This window comes from Podarcis filfolensis, assembly GCF_964270895.1.
Source record: "Podarcis filfolensis genome assembly, chromosome: 17".
In the NCBI taxonomy this organism is placed as follows: domain Eukaryota; kingdom Metazoa; phylum Chordata; class Lepidosauria; order Squamata; family Lacertidae; genus Podarcis; species Podarcis filfolensis.
This window is the reverse complement of record NC_139621.1, coordinates 5,582,957-5,595,966: the sequence shown is the minus strand read 5'-3', so window position 1 is coordinate 5,595,966 and position 13,010 is coordinate 5,582,957. Positions and strand designations below refer to the sequence as shown.

Genomic DNA, 13,010 nt, shown 5'->3' with positions numbered 1-13,010 from the left:
GGCTAATGACCAGGGATGTTGGGAGTTGTAGTTCAGCAATATCTAGTGGCACAGAGGTTCCCTACACCTGTCCTAGGTATACGAAAGTATATAAATTTGTAAATTTAAACCATAACACCCCTCAAAATGGCCTGACAAGGACTTGTGAGTTTCCAGGATGAAATGTTGAGGTACCGGTTGTGGAGATGAGGGAAAGATTGGATCTTGGGAGGGGAGAGGAAAAGGGGAATTAACTCACATCCCTTAGAGTAAGCTTCAGAAGTGGGAATCAGGATTGTGGGGTGATGTGAAATTTAAACTCCTTGCCTGTATTATAGAGTGATATTACAGAAGGAAGGATTGGGTGGGAGAGGGAATTCTTCTGCTGAGGGTAGCTATGTAGCACAGCAGCAGAAGGCTTGTGGGGTGGTCAAGCAAAGGTATCTGCTTCCCCCACACCTCTCCCCCCCCTGCCTATGGGGCTTCTGTTCCTTCCAGGCTGGCTGGAGTCGTCCCCTTAGGAGAGGAAGCCACACTGCAACGTTTTGTTGCAGGCCCCCCTTGTCTTATTTCAGCCACACGGCGCACTGGGTGATGATCTTTCTCAAATGCAAAAGAAAATGTTTCAGCACACAAATCATTTTGAAGAATCCTGCGAATTGTGATGTTAAAAATTAAGTGTCTTAAAAGTTTCAATTTCAGGCGCAGCAAAATCTCAGTTTTTGTTCCTTCTGCTTTGCAAGTTTTGTCGCTGGTTCCTTCTGGTCCAGCGCTGGTGCCTGGAAATGTTTAGCTGATACAGTTGCCAAGCCAACTGGTCTCTTTTGCAACATCGTTGAGCGAATGTGTTTGTTTTTTTATCAGTTTGAGCTTTGAGAAACCGTGTTCAAAATATAAAAGTAAAATATTATGATAAATTTACAAGACATAACAGAGAGTGATCTGTTTAAAATCTTGCCTCCGATACATTCCTGCAACTCCTTTCTCTGCTCAGGGTGCGGCGACAACGCAGCAAACGAAGACCTATAGTAACCATATTGAATAATCCAGGCGCGGCCCCTTTAAGCAGTCCCCCCTCCCCCCCCCACCGCTGGAGGAAAGGGCGGGGGCCCCTTGGGGGATTGGAATGAAGCCTCCCTGCCGCCCCCTGGCGGCCAGCGGGGCGCACTGCCGAGCCGCTTGCGCTCCCGGGCTCGCTATTAATAGCTTCCAAACAAGGGCGCGTTTGCGGATGCGCAACACGGATTGCGTTTGCTCGTGTGGATTGGGGGAGAGATAAAGGGAGATCGGGGGTGGGGAAGTGGCTCCCTTCGCGGGAAAGCAGCTGGGGCTTCTGGGGGAGAAGGCGCTGCGCGTGCAACACACACACACCCAGGGCGGGCTCTGCTTTTGCGCTCGCCTCCTCCCCACGCAGCCAGGGATGCCGGGTTAAAATGCTTCTCCAAAATGGCCCGCACCAGGAAATGCAGCCGCCGCCGCCAGCCCTGGGCAGAGGCCTAAAGTGGGGCAGGGAAGCGAAGGATCGCGGCGCCCGCGGAGAGCTGGTGGAGAAGCAGCCCGAGCAGCTCGCGGCCAGCTGGGGAAAAGACGCCGGCCAGGGAGGAGGAGGAGGAGGAGGAGGAGGAGGTGAGCGAGATCCGGGCCCGATCCTAGTTCTCACGGGCTTAGGAAACTCCCAGCAACGCCCCCCTCCTTCCCAACAGCGTCTGACCTGGTTGGGGGTGTTTTTTTTGGGGGGGGGAGAGAAGAGGTGGAGTCGTGGGCTGGGGTTTATTTTCCAGAAAAGCGCTTTTACGCAAAACCAGCCAGCAGAGCGATCTCCTCTCGCAGCTTCTTATAACACCGCCCTCTCGCGCATCAATGGAGACAAATAACTACAGCTCGAAGCAAAGCAAAGAAAAAGACCTAACGTGACATTTGAGATCCAGATATTATTTCTAAAAATGTGCGCCCCCAACAATCCAAGTTCGAAATGAATCCCATCTCGTTCAGCGAGCTTGGCGCCCAGCCAAGGATTGCAGGAAGTTTTTGCCACTCCCCTTTCCTCCCCCGGGTTCGTGTCAAGAGAATGAGAGAGTTGGCTTTTTTGTCGGAAGTTACTAGTCCACTTGAAGGAGATTGGTGGGGAGGTTTCGTAACTCCTCTGCACCAGTGGCGTAGTGTGGGTTGTCAGCACCCGGGGCAAGGCAAGTAATTTGCACCCCCTAACCCGTGGATTTGCGCCCCCTAACCCTAAGCCCCAGATGTTGCGCCCGGTGCGGCCGGCCCCCCCTGCACCCCGCACGCTACGCCACTGCTCTGCACAGAGCTGGGCGGCGCAGTTTCTCGGAAGAGGAGCTGCTGGGACATCCACCCTTCAAATCTCATCTGCTCCTGAGAAGTCATTCAGTGCAGAGATGGAAACCTCGTGACCCGCCAAGGTAGCAGGAGTCCCATCAGCCATGGCCCAAAACTTCTGCAGGCCCACCGGTTCTCAATCCCTTCACTAAGTTGCCTTCTGGTGCAATCCTGTGGCTTTTACTGAGAAGTAATGCCCGCTATGGTCATTGGGGCTTATTTACACATTAGCTCTTAAACTAATCAAGTTACAGGGAACCAGGCAGAGGGCCTTCTCGGTAGTGGCACCTGCCCTGTGGAACTCCCTCCCACCAGATGTCAAAGAGAACAACAACTACCAGACTTTTAGAAGACATCTGAAGGCAACCCTGTTTAGGGAAGCTTTTAATGTTTGATGCATTATGGTATTTCAATATTTTGTTGGAAGCCGCCCAGAGTGGCTGGGGAAGCCCAGTCAGAGGGGCAGGGTATAAATAATAAAAAATTATTATTAATCCGTTCCGGGAGTCCGTTTGATTCCCGAAACCGTTCGAAAACGAAGGCGAGGCTTCCAATTGGCTGCAGGAGCTTCCTGCACTCAAGTGGAAGCAGCATCGGACGTTTAGCTTCTGAAAAACGTTCACAAACCGGAACACTTACTTCTGGGTTTGTGGCGTTCAGGAGCCGATCTGTTCGACAACTAAGGCGTTCGAGAACCAAGGTACCACTGTATAGGATTGCAGCTTTGCAGCATCTAACACAATCTGGAAGTGGCATTGAACTCACTGGGACTTGCCTCCAAGTAGATTTATAGGATTGGTGTGTTTGTCTCCCGTCTGCCATGTGGCGCTAATAATACTGACCTTTGCAGGAGCGCACAGAAATCATGATGATCAGTGTTTCGCAAACGTATGTCGCCAGTGGTTTTTGGATTACAATTCCCATCATCCCTGACTACTGGTCTTGCTAGCTAGGGATGATGGGAGTTGTTGTCCAAAAACAGCTGGAGATCCAAGTTTGGGAAACATTGATTTGGATGAATTGTTTAGGCTGCTGAAACGTGCTATATAAATGCTGTCAGCTGATTAGAGAATTTTAGTTGATTAATTACTGGCTTTTAAACAAGTTGTTTGGTTGGTAAGTTTGATGTACGTCAGGCATAGGCAAACTCTGGCCCTCCAGAGGTTTGGGACTACAATTCCCATCATCCCTAGCTAACAGGACCAGTGGTCAGGGGTGATGGGAATTGTAGTCCCAAACCTCTGGAGAGCTGGAGTTTGCCTATGCCTGATGTACATATTACCATCATAGATGGTGTTTTTTGTGGCAGTGGTGGGGATATATATTGGGAGAGAGTATGAAGTGGACATACACTAGCCTTTCTCAGCCTAGTGATTGCCAGATGTTGTAGGTTTGCAGCTCCCATATTCCTTGACTATTGGCTGTGCTGACTGGGGCTGATGGGAATTGGAGTCCAACATCTGTAGGGCATCAGGTTCAGGAAGACTGCTCTTGTTACAACTTTAGCTGAAAAAAACAACCACCACCATTCATTGTGAGCACAAGCTGCCTTCTATTCTACCCCCCCCCCCATTTTTTGGTAACAGCAGTGTTTATTGCTGTAAAAATAAACACTGCAACAGCTGTAGTTGATGAATCTTCTACTGACAGCTTGCATCCCTAATTGCTGATATTGGCTAAAGCCAATCGTGAATATCTTTGCCCAAAAGTTGCATGGCTGATCCATCCACACACTTAATGAAAAGCAAAGTTCTAATGGAAATGGAGGGGGTAATCCCAGGTTGCAGGTTTTAAAATCAGGTTAAGAGGTTTGTTGCTGTTGGATTGTCTAGTGTGCTCATAAATTGATTACAGCCCAACATTTGCGGTGCGGATAACCCTGAGGATTTCCTTTATGTTGCTGTTCAAATGCTTTCTCACTTGCCCCACAAATCTAGAATGTACGTCATAGATAGAAGAGCAGCAACTTGAGCTGCGTCTTGTGTGAATGCTGCATAAGGGGAATTGTGGAAAGGTTGTTTTGGAAGGCCATGGTAGCGACTGTGGATAGATAAGACTTGTTTAGTCGTTTAGTCGTGTCCGCCTCTTCGTGACCCCATGACCAGAGCACGCCAGGCACTCCTGTCTTCCACTGCCTCCCGCAGTTTGGTCAAACTCATTCTGGTAGCTTCAAGAACACCGTCCAACCATCTCGTCCTCTGTCGTCCCCTTCTCCTTGTGCCCTCCATCTTTCCCAACATCAGGGTCTTTTCCAGGGAGTCTTCTCTTCTCATGAGGTGGCCAAAGTATTGGAGCCTCAGCTTCAGGATCTGTCCTTCCAGTGAGCACTCAGGGCTGATTTCCTTCAGAATGGATAGGTTGGATCTTCTTGCAGTCCATGGGACTCTCAAGAGTCTCCTCCAGCACCATAATTCAAAAGCATCAATTCTTCAGAGATCAGCCTTCTTTATTCTTTATGGTCCAGCTCTCACTTCCATACATCACTACGGGTATAAGATAAGAGTAGTGAGACAGAAATAGTGTGTTGTCTGGAGTAATGGCTTCTATGTTGGTTTGGAATGTATCAGTGCTTCAGGGGTGCAGTCCTATAGGCACTTCCTGGGGAGTAAATCCCCCGACTGCAGTGGGACATTCTTCCATGTAAACATTTATACGATTATGCTGCTAAGTCCAGAATTTTAAATAGAAAATCAGTTCCCTTTTGAAAAAAATTAAAAAACCCTGCTCTTCTTTAGGGGCCATGTTTTTAATCAGAGTACTTCTAACTGATTGATCAAGCTGATTAGCTAATTAAGCATTTCAGCTCTAATAATAGCTGATATTTATTTATACTGTACAGCGAATTCAGGTGCGGAGAGTGCTTCGCATACTCAGTGCACTGATGGTGCTGTGTATATTGAAAAATCTTTATTGCTGCAAGCAACAATCCTATGGGATGAGACAGTGTTATTCCTTCAGTACTGCAGACAGGGACCTGTGGTTGAAAGTACTGATTAGCCGAAGGCCTGGTGCTTTCATGGCTGAGCTCAGATCTTGAACTGGAGAAGCCCATCTCCCAGTTCATGTGCTTCTCAACCACTACACTAGGAAGGGCCAGTCTGTGGCCCTTTAGATGGTGTTGGACTACACCCGCCACTGTCTCTGACCATTCGCCATGTTGGCTGGGTCTCATGAGAGAACAGCCCTGTTTTTGAAATCCCCCAGGCACGTTTTGTGACTGGTGTGGGTCCAGTGGCGACTGACATCTCCCTCTGGCTTCCCCCTCCAACTTTCTGAAGCAGAAGAGCTTATCTATTACATTTATACCCCATCTTTTTCTCCATGGAGTACATGGTTCACTCCCCTCCTCAGTTAATCCCCAAGACAACACTGTGAGGTTGGTTGAGAGGCTGACTGGCCCACGGTCACCTAGTGAGCTTCATGTCTGAGTGGGGATTTGAACCCTGATCTCCCAGGTCCTAGTCCGACACTCTAACCCAGCCTTTCTCAACCTGGGGGTTCCCAGATGTTGTTGGACTACAACTCCCATCACTCCTAGCTAGCAAGGCCAGAGCTCAGGGATGATGGGAGTTGTAGTCCAACAACATCTGGGGACCACCCTGGCTTCCTAGAGTATTTCTGCTATGGGGCAGTGCTATAAAATAAAGTAGGTAAATAAATATGGGGAAAGCCAAACATCTCTTAGGGAAGGATCTGAAATGTTTTCCTTGAAGCTTGAATTTGTTTTATTATGTCTTGTTTTATTTGATGTTTTAACGTGTTGTAAACCACTTTGTAAACGGGACGCGGGTGGCGCTGTGGGTAAAACCTCAGTGCCTAGGACTTGCCGATCGTATGGTCGGCGGTTCGAATCCCCGCGGCGGGGTGAGCTCCTGTCGTTCGGTCCCAGCTCCTGCCCACCTAGCAGTTCGAAAGCACCCCTAAGTGCAAGTAGATAAATAGATACCGCTTTATAGCGGGAAGGTAAACGGCGTTTCCGTGTGCTGCGCTGGTGCTGGCTTGCCAGCTGCAGCTTCGTAACGCTGGCCATGTGACCCGGAAGTGTCTTCGGACAGCGCTGGCTCCCGGCCTCTTAAGCGAGATGGGCAAGCAACCCCAGAGTCGGTCACGACTGGCCTGTACGGGCAGGGGTACCTTTACCTTTACCTTTAAACCACTTTGATATTTTTTTCTTAAACGTACAAAACAATAGAAATTAAATGAATAATAATAATAAATCTCACCCCCCCCCAAAGCACATCCCTATTCTGTTATGGCGACTGTAACCTAGGTTTAAAATGCCATTTGGTGATAAATTTATATATCTGAGTTTCTAACACTGGTAAAACAGCACCTGAAGGTTCCTCTTCCCCAGGTTTTATGCTATACTGTACCAGTTTTCTCTCCTCCGCCACCCCCAATCCGAGTGAGATTAACTTTTGAGGTTATTTACACAGACCAGGTACAGGTTGTTTTATTCCACGAGTGCGGACACTTTTGACATTGTGCTAGAGATGCATATATGTTGATGGGAGGTGTGAAAAGCAAAAGTGTTCTTGTCAGAAGTGGGCAAGATGAAACGTGGGGTGGAGGTAATGCTGTGGGTCGTTTGCATATTGGTCCAGAAGGTTGACAGGGTATGTTCATAGGAACTGCTGCATGGCCTGTGGTTCTCTGTGTTGATGCAGGTTGCATGTGTTGAAATTATTTGTGTAGTTGAGGCAGTTCATTCCTTGTATGTGGTCTGTGACTAGCGATTTTACAAGTAGTACATGACTAATAAGAATACTTCAATGTTTATGTAGTGCTTTCAGGAGTGACATTATAGACCAAACAATCCAGACTTTTAATCTACTGCTACAGTTTGTTGTTTTATTGTATTTGGCATTCTACATTGTGTGCAGCTCTGAGAGCCAAGGCTGAAGACCAGCTAATAAATGTTAAAAAGACTGATATATGCATTGCGATGTGGGCCCACATCCTTATTAGAGCATCAGAACCTGCCTTATATAGAGTTAGAACATGGATCCATGGATCCATCCATATCTTCTATGCTGACACCAGATCTTCAAGATATCAGGCAGCGGGGATTGAATTAGGCACTTTGCAAACCAAGGCGCTGCAAGGCAGATCAACACCATACACTGAAAGCCCATCCAACGCACCTTCAAAGCACTTGGCTTATCCCACAGAGTCCTGGGAACTGTAGTTTTCCACACAAGCTACAATTCCCAGCACCCTTAATGAACGACAGTGTTGGATGTGCTTTATGGATCTGCTCACAGTCCCTGTGCTATCAGATGCATGTTGGACAACAATGGTAGTGTTGTAATAGGAATGTATACACTGAGGGGGAACCTAGGAAGCAAGCCAACTCCATATCTGTGCCAAGCTTGGTGTACATTGAATGGAGTTACCAAACTCCTCTAGATTACTCTTTTGAAGTACAGTGGTACCTTGAGTTACAAACACCTTGGGTTACAAACACCTTGGGTTACAAACACTTTCGATTACAGACTCCGCTAACCCAGAAGTAGTACCTCAGGTTAAGAACTTGACCTCAGGATGAGAACAGAAATTGTGCAGCAGCAGCGGGAGGCCCCATTAGCTAAAGTGGTATTTCAGGTTAAGAACTGTTTCAGGTTAAGAACAGACCTCCGGAACGAATTAAGTTCTTAACCAGAGGTACCACTGTAAATATGAACAGGTTGAGATTTGGTTTGTAGGCTTATGGCCTCTGAGGCAATTTCAATATGTAGGTACCATCATGTGGGAACAGGTGGTCATTTAGGTACCCGTGTCCCAAGCTCTTTAGGGCTTTTGTAGGTGGGAACCAGCACTTCTGATTGAACCGAGAAACTGACTGGTAGCCCAGAGTAACTGTTTCAAAACTGGCATGATATATTATACTCCATACTGCTGGCCCCAGTCAAGCAACGGGCTGCTACCTGTGAATTTGTCAGTCTTAAAAGGTGCCATAGGATTCCTGTTGTTACCACTATAGGTGTAACCGTCTGCCACACATCTCGGTGACTGCGGTGTTCAGCCATGTACATGCATCCCACAAGGAGTAGGAACCTAGAGGCCGAGGGATGACAAGGCAGAACCAAGAAGTCCCTGATTGAAATCTTGCCCTCTGCCACAAACTCCAAAGCTTTAAGCTAGAAGCTTTACAGTTCTGTAACTGTACAGTTACTCTACTGCACAGAACTCTACAGTTCTGTGGTTCTATGAAGGAGAATGCTATCAATGGCTATTAGCCATGAATAATGGCTATGTTCCCTCTCCACTGTTGAAGGCAGTCTGTCTCTGAATACCAGTTTCCAGGAATCACAAATGTTGTTGAGCTCAGGTCCTGCTTACAGCCTTCTCAGGGGTGTCTGGGTGACATTTGTGAGAACAAGGTGCTGGCTTGAGACAGACAGCTCCACCCCCAGGTCACCACTCAAATGTAGGGATGGTTGCTGTTGTTGTCGTTTAGTCGTGTCCGCCTCTTCGTGACCCCCTGGACCAGAGCACGTCAGGCACTCCTGTCTTCCACTATCTCCCGCAGTTTTGTCAAACTCATGTTCGTAGCTTCGAGAACACTGTCCAAGCATCTCGTCCTCTACTGTCCCCTTCTCCTTGTGCCCTCCATCTTTCCCAACATCAGGGTCTTTTCCAGGGAGTCTTCTCTTCTCATGAGGTGGCCAAAGTATTGGAGCCTCAGCTTCAGGATCTGTCCTTCCAGGGAGCACTCAGGGCTGATTTCCTTCAGAATGGATAGGTTTGATCTTCTTGCAGTCCATGGGACTCTCAAGAGTCTCCTCCAGCACCAGAATTCAAAAGCATCCATTCTTCGTTGATCAGCCTTCTTAATGGTCTTTACTACTGACCAACACTGCAGGGTTGTTGCGAGGATTCAGGTACTGTATATGTTCTTTTGAACACCTGAAATGTCCTTTATAAAAATGCCAGAGGTTATTGCTGGAAACACTGTGCATAATTTTTAATGTTAAAATACACCATTGGTATTTTTTAGGGGAGCTGTTAACCCTGCTAGAGTCGAAGAACAGCAGACCTGTTAGGAAGATGGAACAAGGTGGCTGGAAGAGGCCAGCTCTAACCCTATATCTGGGTTTGCAAACACAACAGCCCCGTGTTTCTTAGTTCTGTGGGTGGGATTCTCACTCCTTTCCTCCAAGTTCAGCCCCAATACTGCTACTTTCTTTTTATTATGACATTCTGTGCAGTCCGTAGTTGTGAAAGTCTCTTTTGCTTCCTGATATTTGGCACACCAAAGCCTTTCTGTTTTGGTGAGCTTCACAGCTGAGTGGGAATTTGAACCTGGGTCTCCCAAGTTCTCGTTCAGCATTCTAATCCCCACAGCACCGGAAGGGGCCTGGGTGGTGGGGCAAAGCTTGTGGAGATACCTTCCCAACGCCAACGTCACTGGGCAGAGCTGGAGCAGGGCAGGTAGCCATGTGGCTGTGGCCGTATGAACACACTGATGCAGCCATTCCACTCTTTCTGTTATGCCCACACAGCCCTGGCATCGCTGCTCCCCCGTCTGCTCCAGCCTCATCTTGATAAATTGCAACAAAGTCGGTTTTGGGAGGTGATCTCTGTGCCACTGTCCCATTGTGGCTGCTGTCGAATGCCACGCAGACTTAGGTGTGGGCATTCCACATTCCCATTGGTTCAGCCTTGCTGTGTGAAACAGGACTAAGCTGTACTCTACAGAGATTTAAGGAAGGAAAGGGAGGAACCTGAGCTTACGCTGCCGACTGTGGTGGGCAACATGCAGTAAAAGATGGCATCAAGGAAGTCGAGAGAAACTGCAAGCGTTGGTATACTTACAATAGCCTTTTCCCCAACCCCCGGTGCATTCCATTTGTTTTGGACTACAACTCCCATCAGCCCCAGCAGGCAAGGCCAAGGATCAGGGATGATGGGAGTGGTAGCCCAGAACATCTTTGGTGCACCAGTTTGGGAGAACACCCGTCTAATACATGAACAGTTGTTGCTACAAGAATTCTGGCTTTCTTCCTCAGAAGATCTACATTTGCTCCCAAGACTGAAGATGAACAATTTGAACAACAGTTCTCAAAACAAACAGCGAGAGTGCAGCAAATCAAAAGGCACAGTCCATCAAAATAATAAATGCAGCAGGCAGACATAGGTCCATTGCAGCAGCAGTAGAGAGGTCTCTAAAAAGCCATGTTTGCCAGGGCATCTAAAAACACTCTCCGTCTGAAGCCACAACTGAAAAGACCCTGCACTGCTGGGGGTTGGACTAGATGACCCCCTAGTCTCTTCCAATGCTATAATTCTATGATTCCATGACCCTGCGCCCCTGCTCTTTCTGGAGATCTGCTATACTTCTGTCAGTGAGGAACACACAGAGCAGACCACTGGCATTGACACAAGGTGGGTGTGAGTGGGATGAGCATATTAAGAGAAGGCCGTCCCTAATGTACTTTTAAGATGCAGCTTTCCATATACGAACAGTGTCCTAACTTAAACCTGGAAATAAATAGTCAATCAGTGCAGATTGGACAAGACTGGAATAATATGCGCTGACTGACCTGGCCCAGGTAGCAGTCCAGTGGTGGCATTTCTGCACCTGTTGAATGTTAGGAATGTTTCTTCACATCAGTCCCGTGTAGAGCATGTTTCAGGAGTCCACTGTGAAGATTGTGAATGGCCCTGGACAAGTCAGATGTCTCCAGAAAAGGGCACAGCTTGCCTCCTCAGCAAAGCTGGTTAAATGCATGTTTTCTGCTCCTATGGAGAGAGGCTGAGCTGGGTCTGTGTCTCAGCCTGTTGTCCGAGATAATAGCCATTGCAGTTCAAAGAGAACTCGCCTTTCTGACCCCGTGACCTTTGTATTTTTCTTCCAACAGCTTCAACTCCCTCCTTCCAGAGTCTGGGATTGTGGCTGACATTGACCTGGAGAATATCCTCTCACTGAGCAGCGACAACTTCTACGAACTGAAGAGCCAGCCCATTGGAGTCAGGTAAGGAGCCCAGAGGGCCGCCATCTTGGAACCGTCTTGTAAGCTTGAGGGTAGGGCCTCTGGGCTGTGGCGGGGAGAGAAGGGGAAGGCTTTCCGAATACCCCAAGATCACCTTGAGGTCAGTCGGGATGATTTGCTTGATCTGCTGCTGTTGCGCAAGTGAACAAGAGGAACAAAGAGGGACCATCCCTTCCCACCTCCTCATGTTTGGATTCTTGCGGTGCTTCTGCTACCCCTCACTGGGGCAGAAGGATGTGTAGGTGCCTCCATTATTTTTCCATGGATGATCCTTAGAGCAGCATGGTGGCTCATTTAAGGACTTCAGCCTCCTAGGGAGAGGAAAAGAGGCAAGATGACGTGACGTCAGGCTAAGCTATGGTTTCTCTTTATCTTGCCCACGTCTCCGGACAGAATTGCTGCCCTTGCTGAAGATTCTAATATGGTGGTGCCTTGGTTCTCAAACTTAATCCGTTCCAAAACCAAAGCGTTCCAAAACCAAGGCGCACTTTCCCATAGAAAGTAATGCAAAACAGATTAATCCGTTCCAGACTTTAAAAACAACAATCCCTAAAACAGCAATTTAACATGAATATTACTATCTAATGAGACCATTGATCCATAAAATGAAAGGAGTAATCAATGTACTGCACTATAAAATAAATAAGGCGGTATTGTAGATGATAAAAATTAAAATAATTTTTTTTCTTACTTGCACTGATGATAGTCATTATTTAAATGGGGGGGCTTTTATCCATTTCCACAGTCACACAATCAATCCATCAGTAGCCGGACTGGGTTCCACACAGTCACAAAAACAAATTAACCAAAAATGCCACAAAAGCGCAAATTAAATATCAAAAACCAAAGCTCCAAACTTAATCTGTTCTGGAAGTCTGTTTGATTTCCAAAATGTTCAAAAACCAAGTCGCAGCTTCTGATTGGTGCAGGCGCCCCGGAAACCATAGCTGACAGCCGCATCGGACATTTGGCCTCCGAAAATCGGTCAAAAACTGCAACACTTACTTCCAGGTTTTTGGCGTTTGAGAACCAAGGTGTTTGAGAACCAAGGTGGCACTGTATAGGGGCATGCACATGTTTAGGAAATGGCAGAGACTTCTGCCGACACAGCTAGATTTTTTTTTGTCCTTCATCAGGAAGGAAACTTCCTTATTTGAAACAGAAGTTAAATTCAGACTGCTTGGGCATTTTCTCCAGTGTAGTGTGGTAAACACTGGATTTTCATAAAGGCCCCAAATGGTGATTGGGAACAGTTGTGAGGGATTTGTAACCCGGATGTTTCCTTGTACACATGAGGACACCCATTTGCCTTGGTGGCCTGGCATTATGGACTTATACTTTGTCCCTGAGGTTCTTATTCTCAGGGACATCCCCATGTCCTCTGTTCCTTTATGAGTCTCTGTACAAATGTCTCACTGAGCATGGTGTACAGGTGGCGACCATTATATTATTATTATTATTATTATTATTACTACAGTATTATTATTAATTTTCTTTTTTATACATTTCAATAATTTTACAGTCATTTTACCATTTCAAAACTCGACTTCCTTCCCCCTCTTCCTGCGGTTCTTTAAATTTATTTTTTATATTTTCTGCATATTTCAAATTAACTTAATTTACTCATTTAGTCATCTCCTTTAAATATATACTCTTATAAAACTGCAGGTTGTTGCAACAATCCTGCCAATGTTCTTA

General features: G+C 47.0%; 1 protein-coding gene across 2 annotated transcripts in view; it reads left to right on the top strand.

Moving 5' to 3' along the window:
• TFE3 (transcription factor binding to IGHM enhancer 3) overlaps nt 1-13,010 on the top strand; it is a 33,868-nt gene that overhangs the window by 3,312 nt on the left and 17,546 nt on the right. For both annotated transcript variants that reach the window (XM_083593581.1, XM_083593582.1), the window contains exon 2: nt 11,181-11,294. In XM_083593581.1, the coding sequence (XP_083449707.1) occupies nt 11,181-11,294 (114 nt within the window). The remainder of the gene's footprint in view (nt 1-11,180; nt 11,295-13,010) is intronic.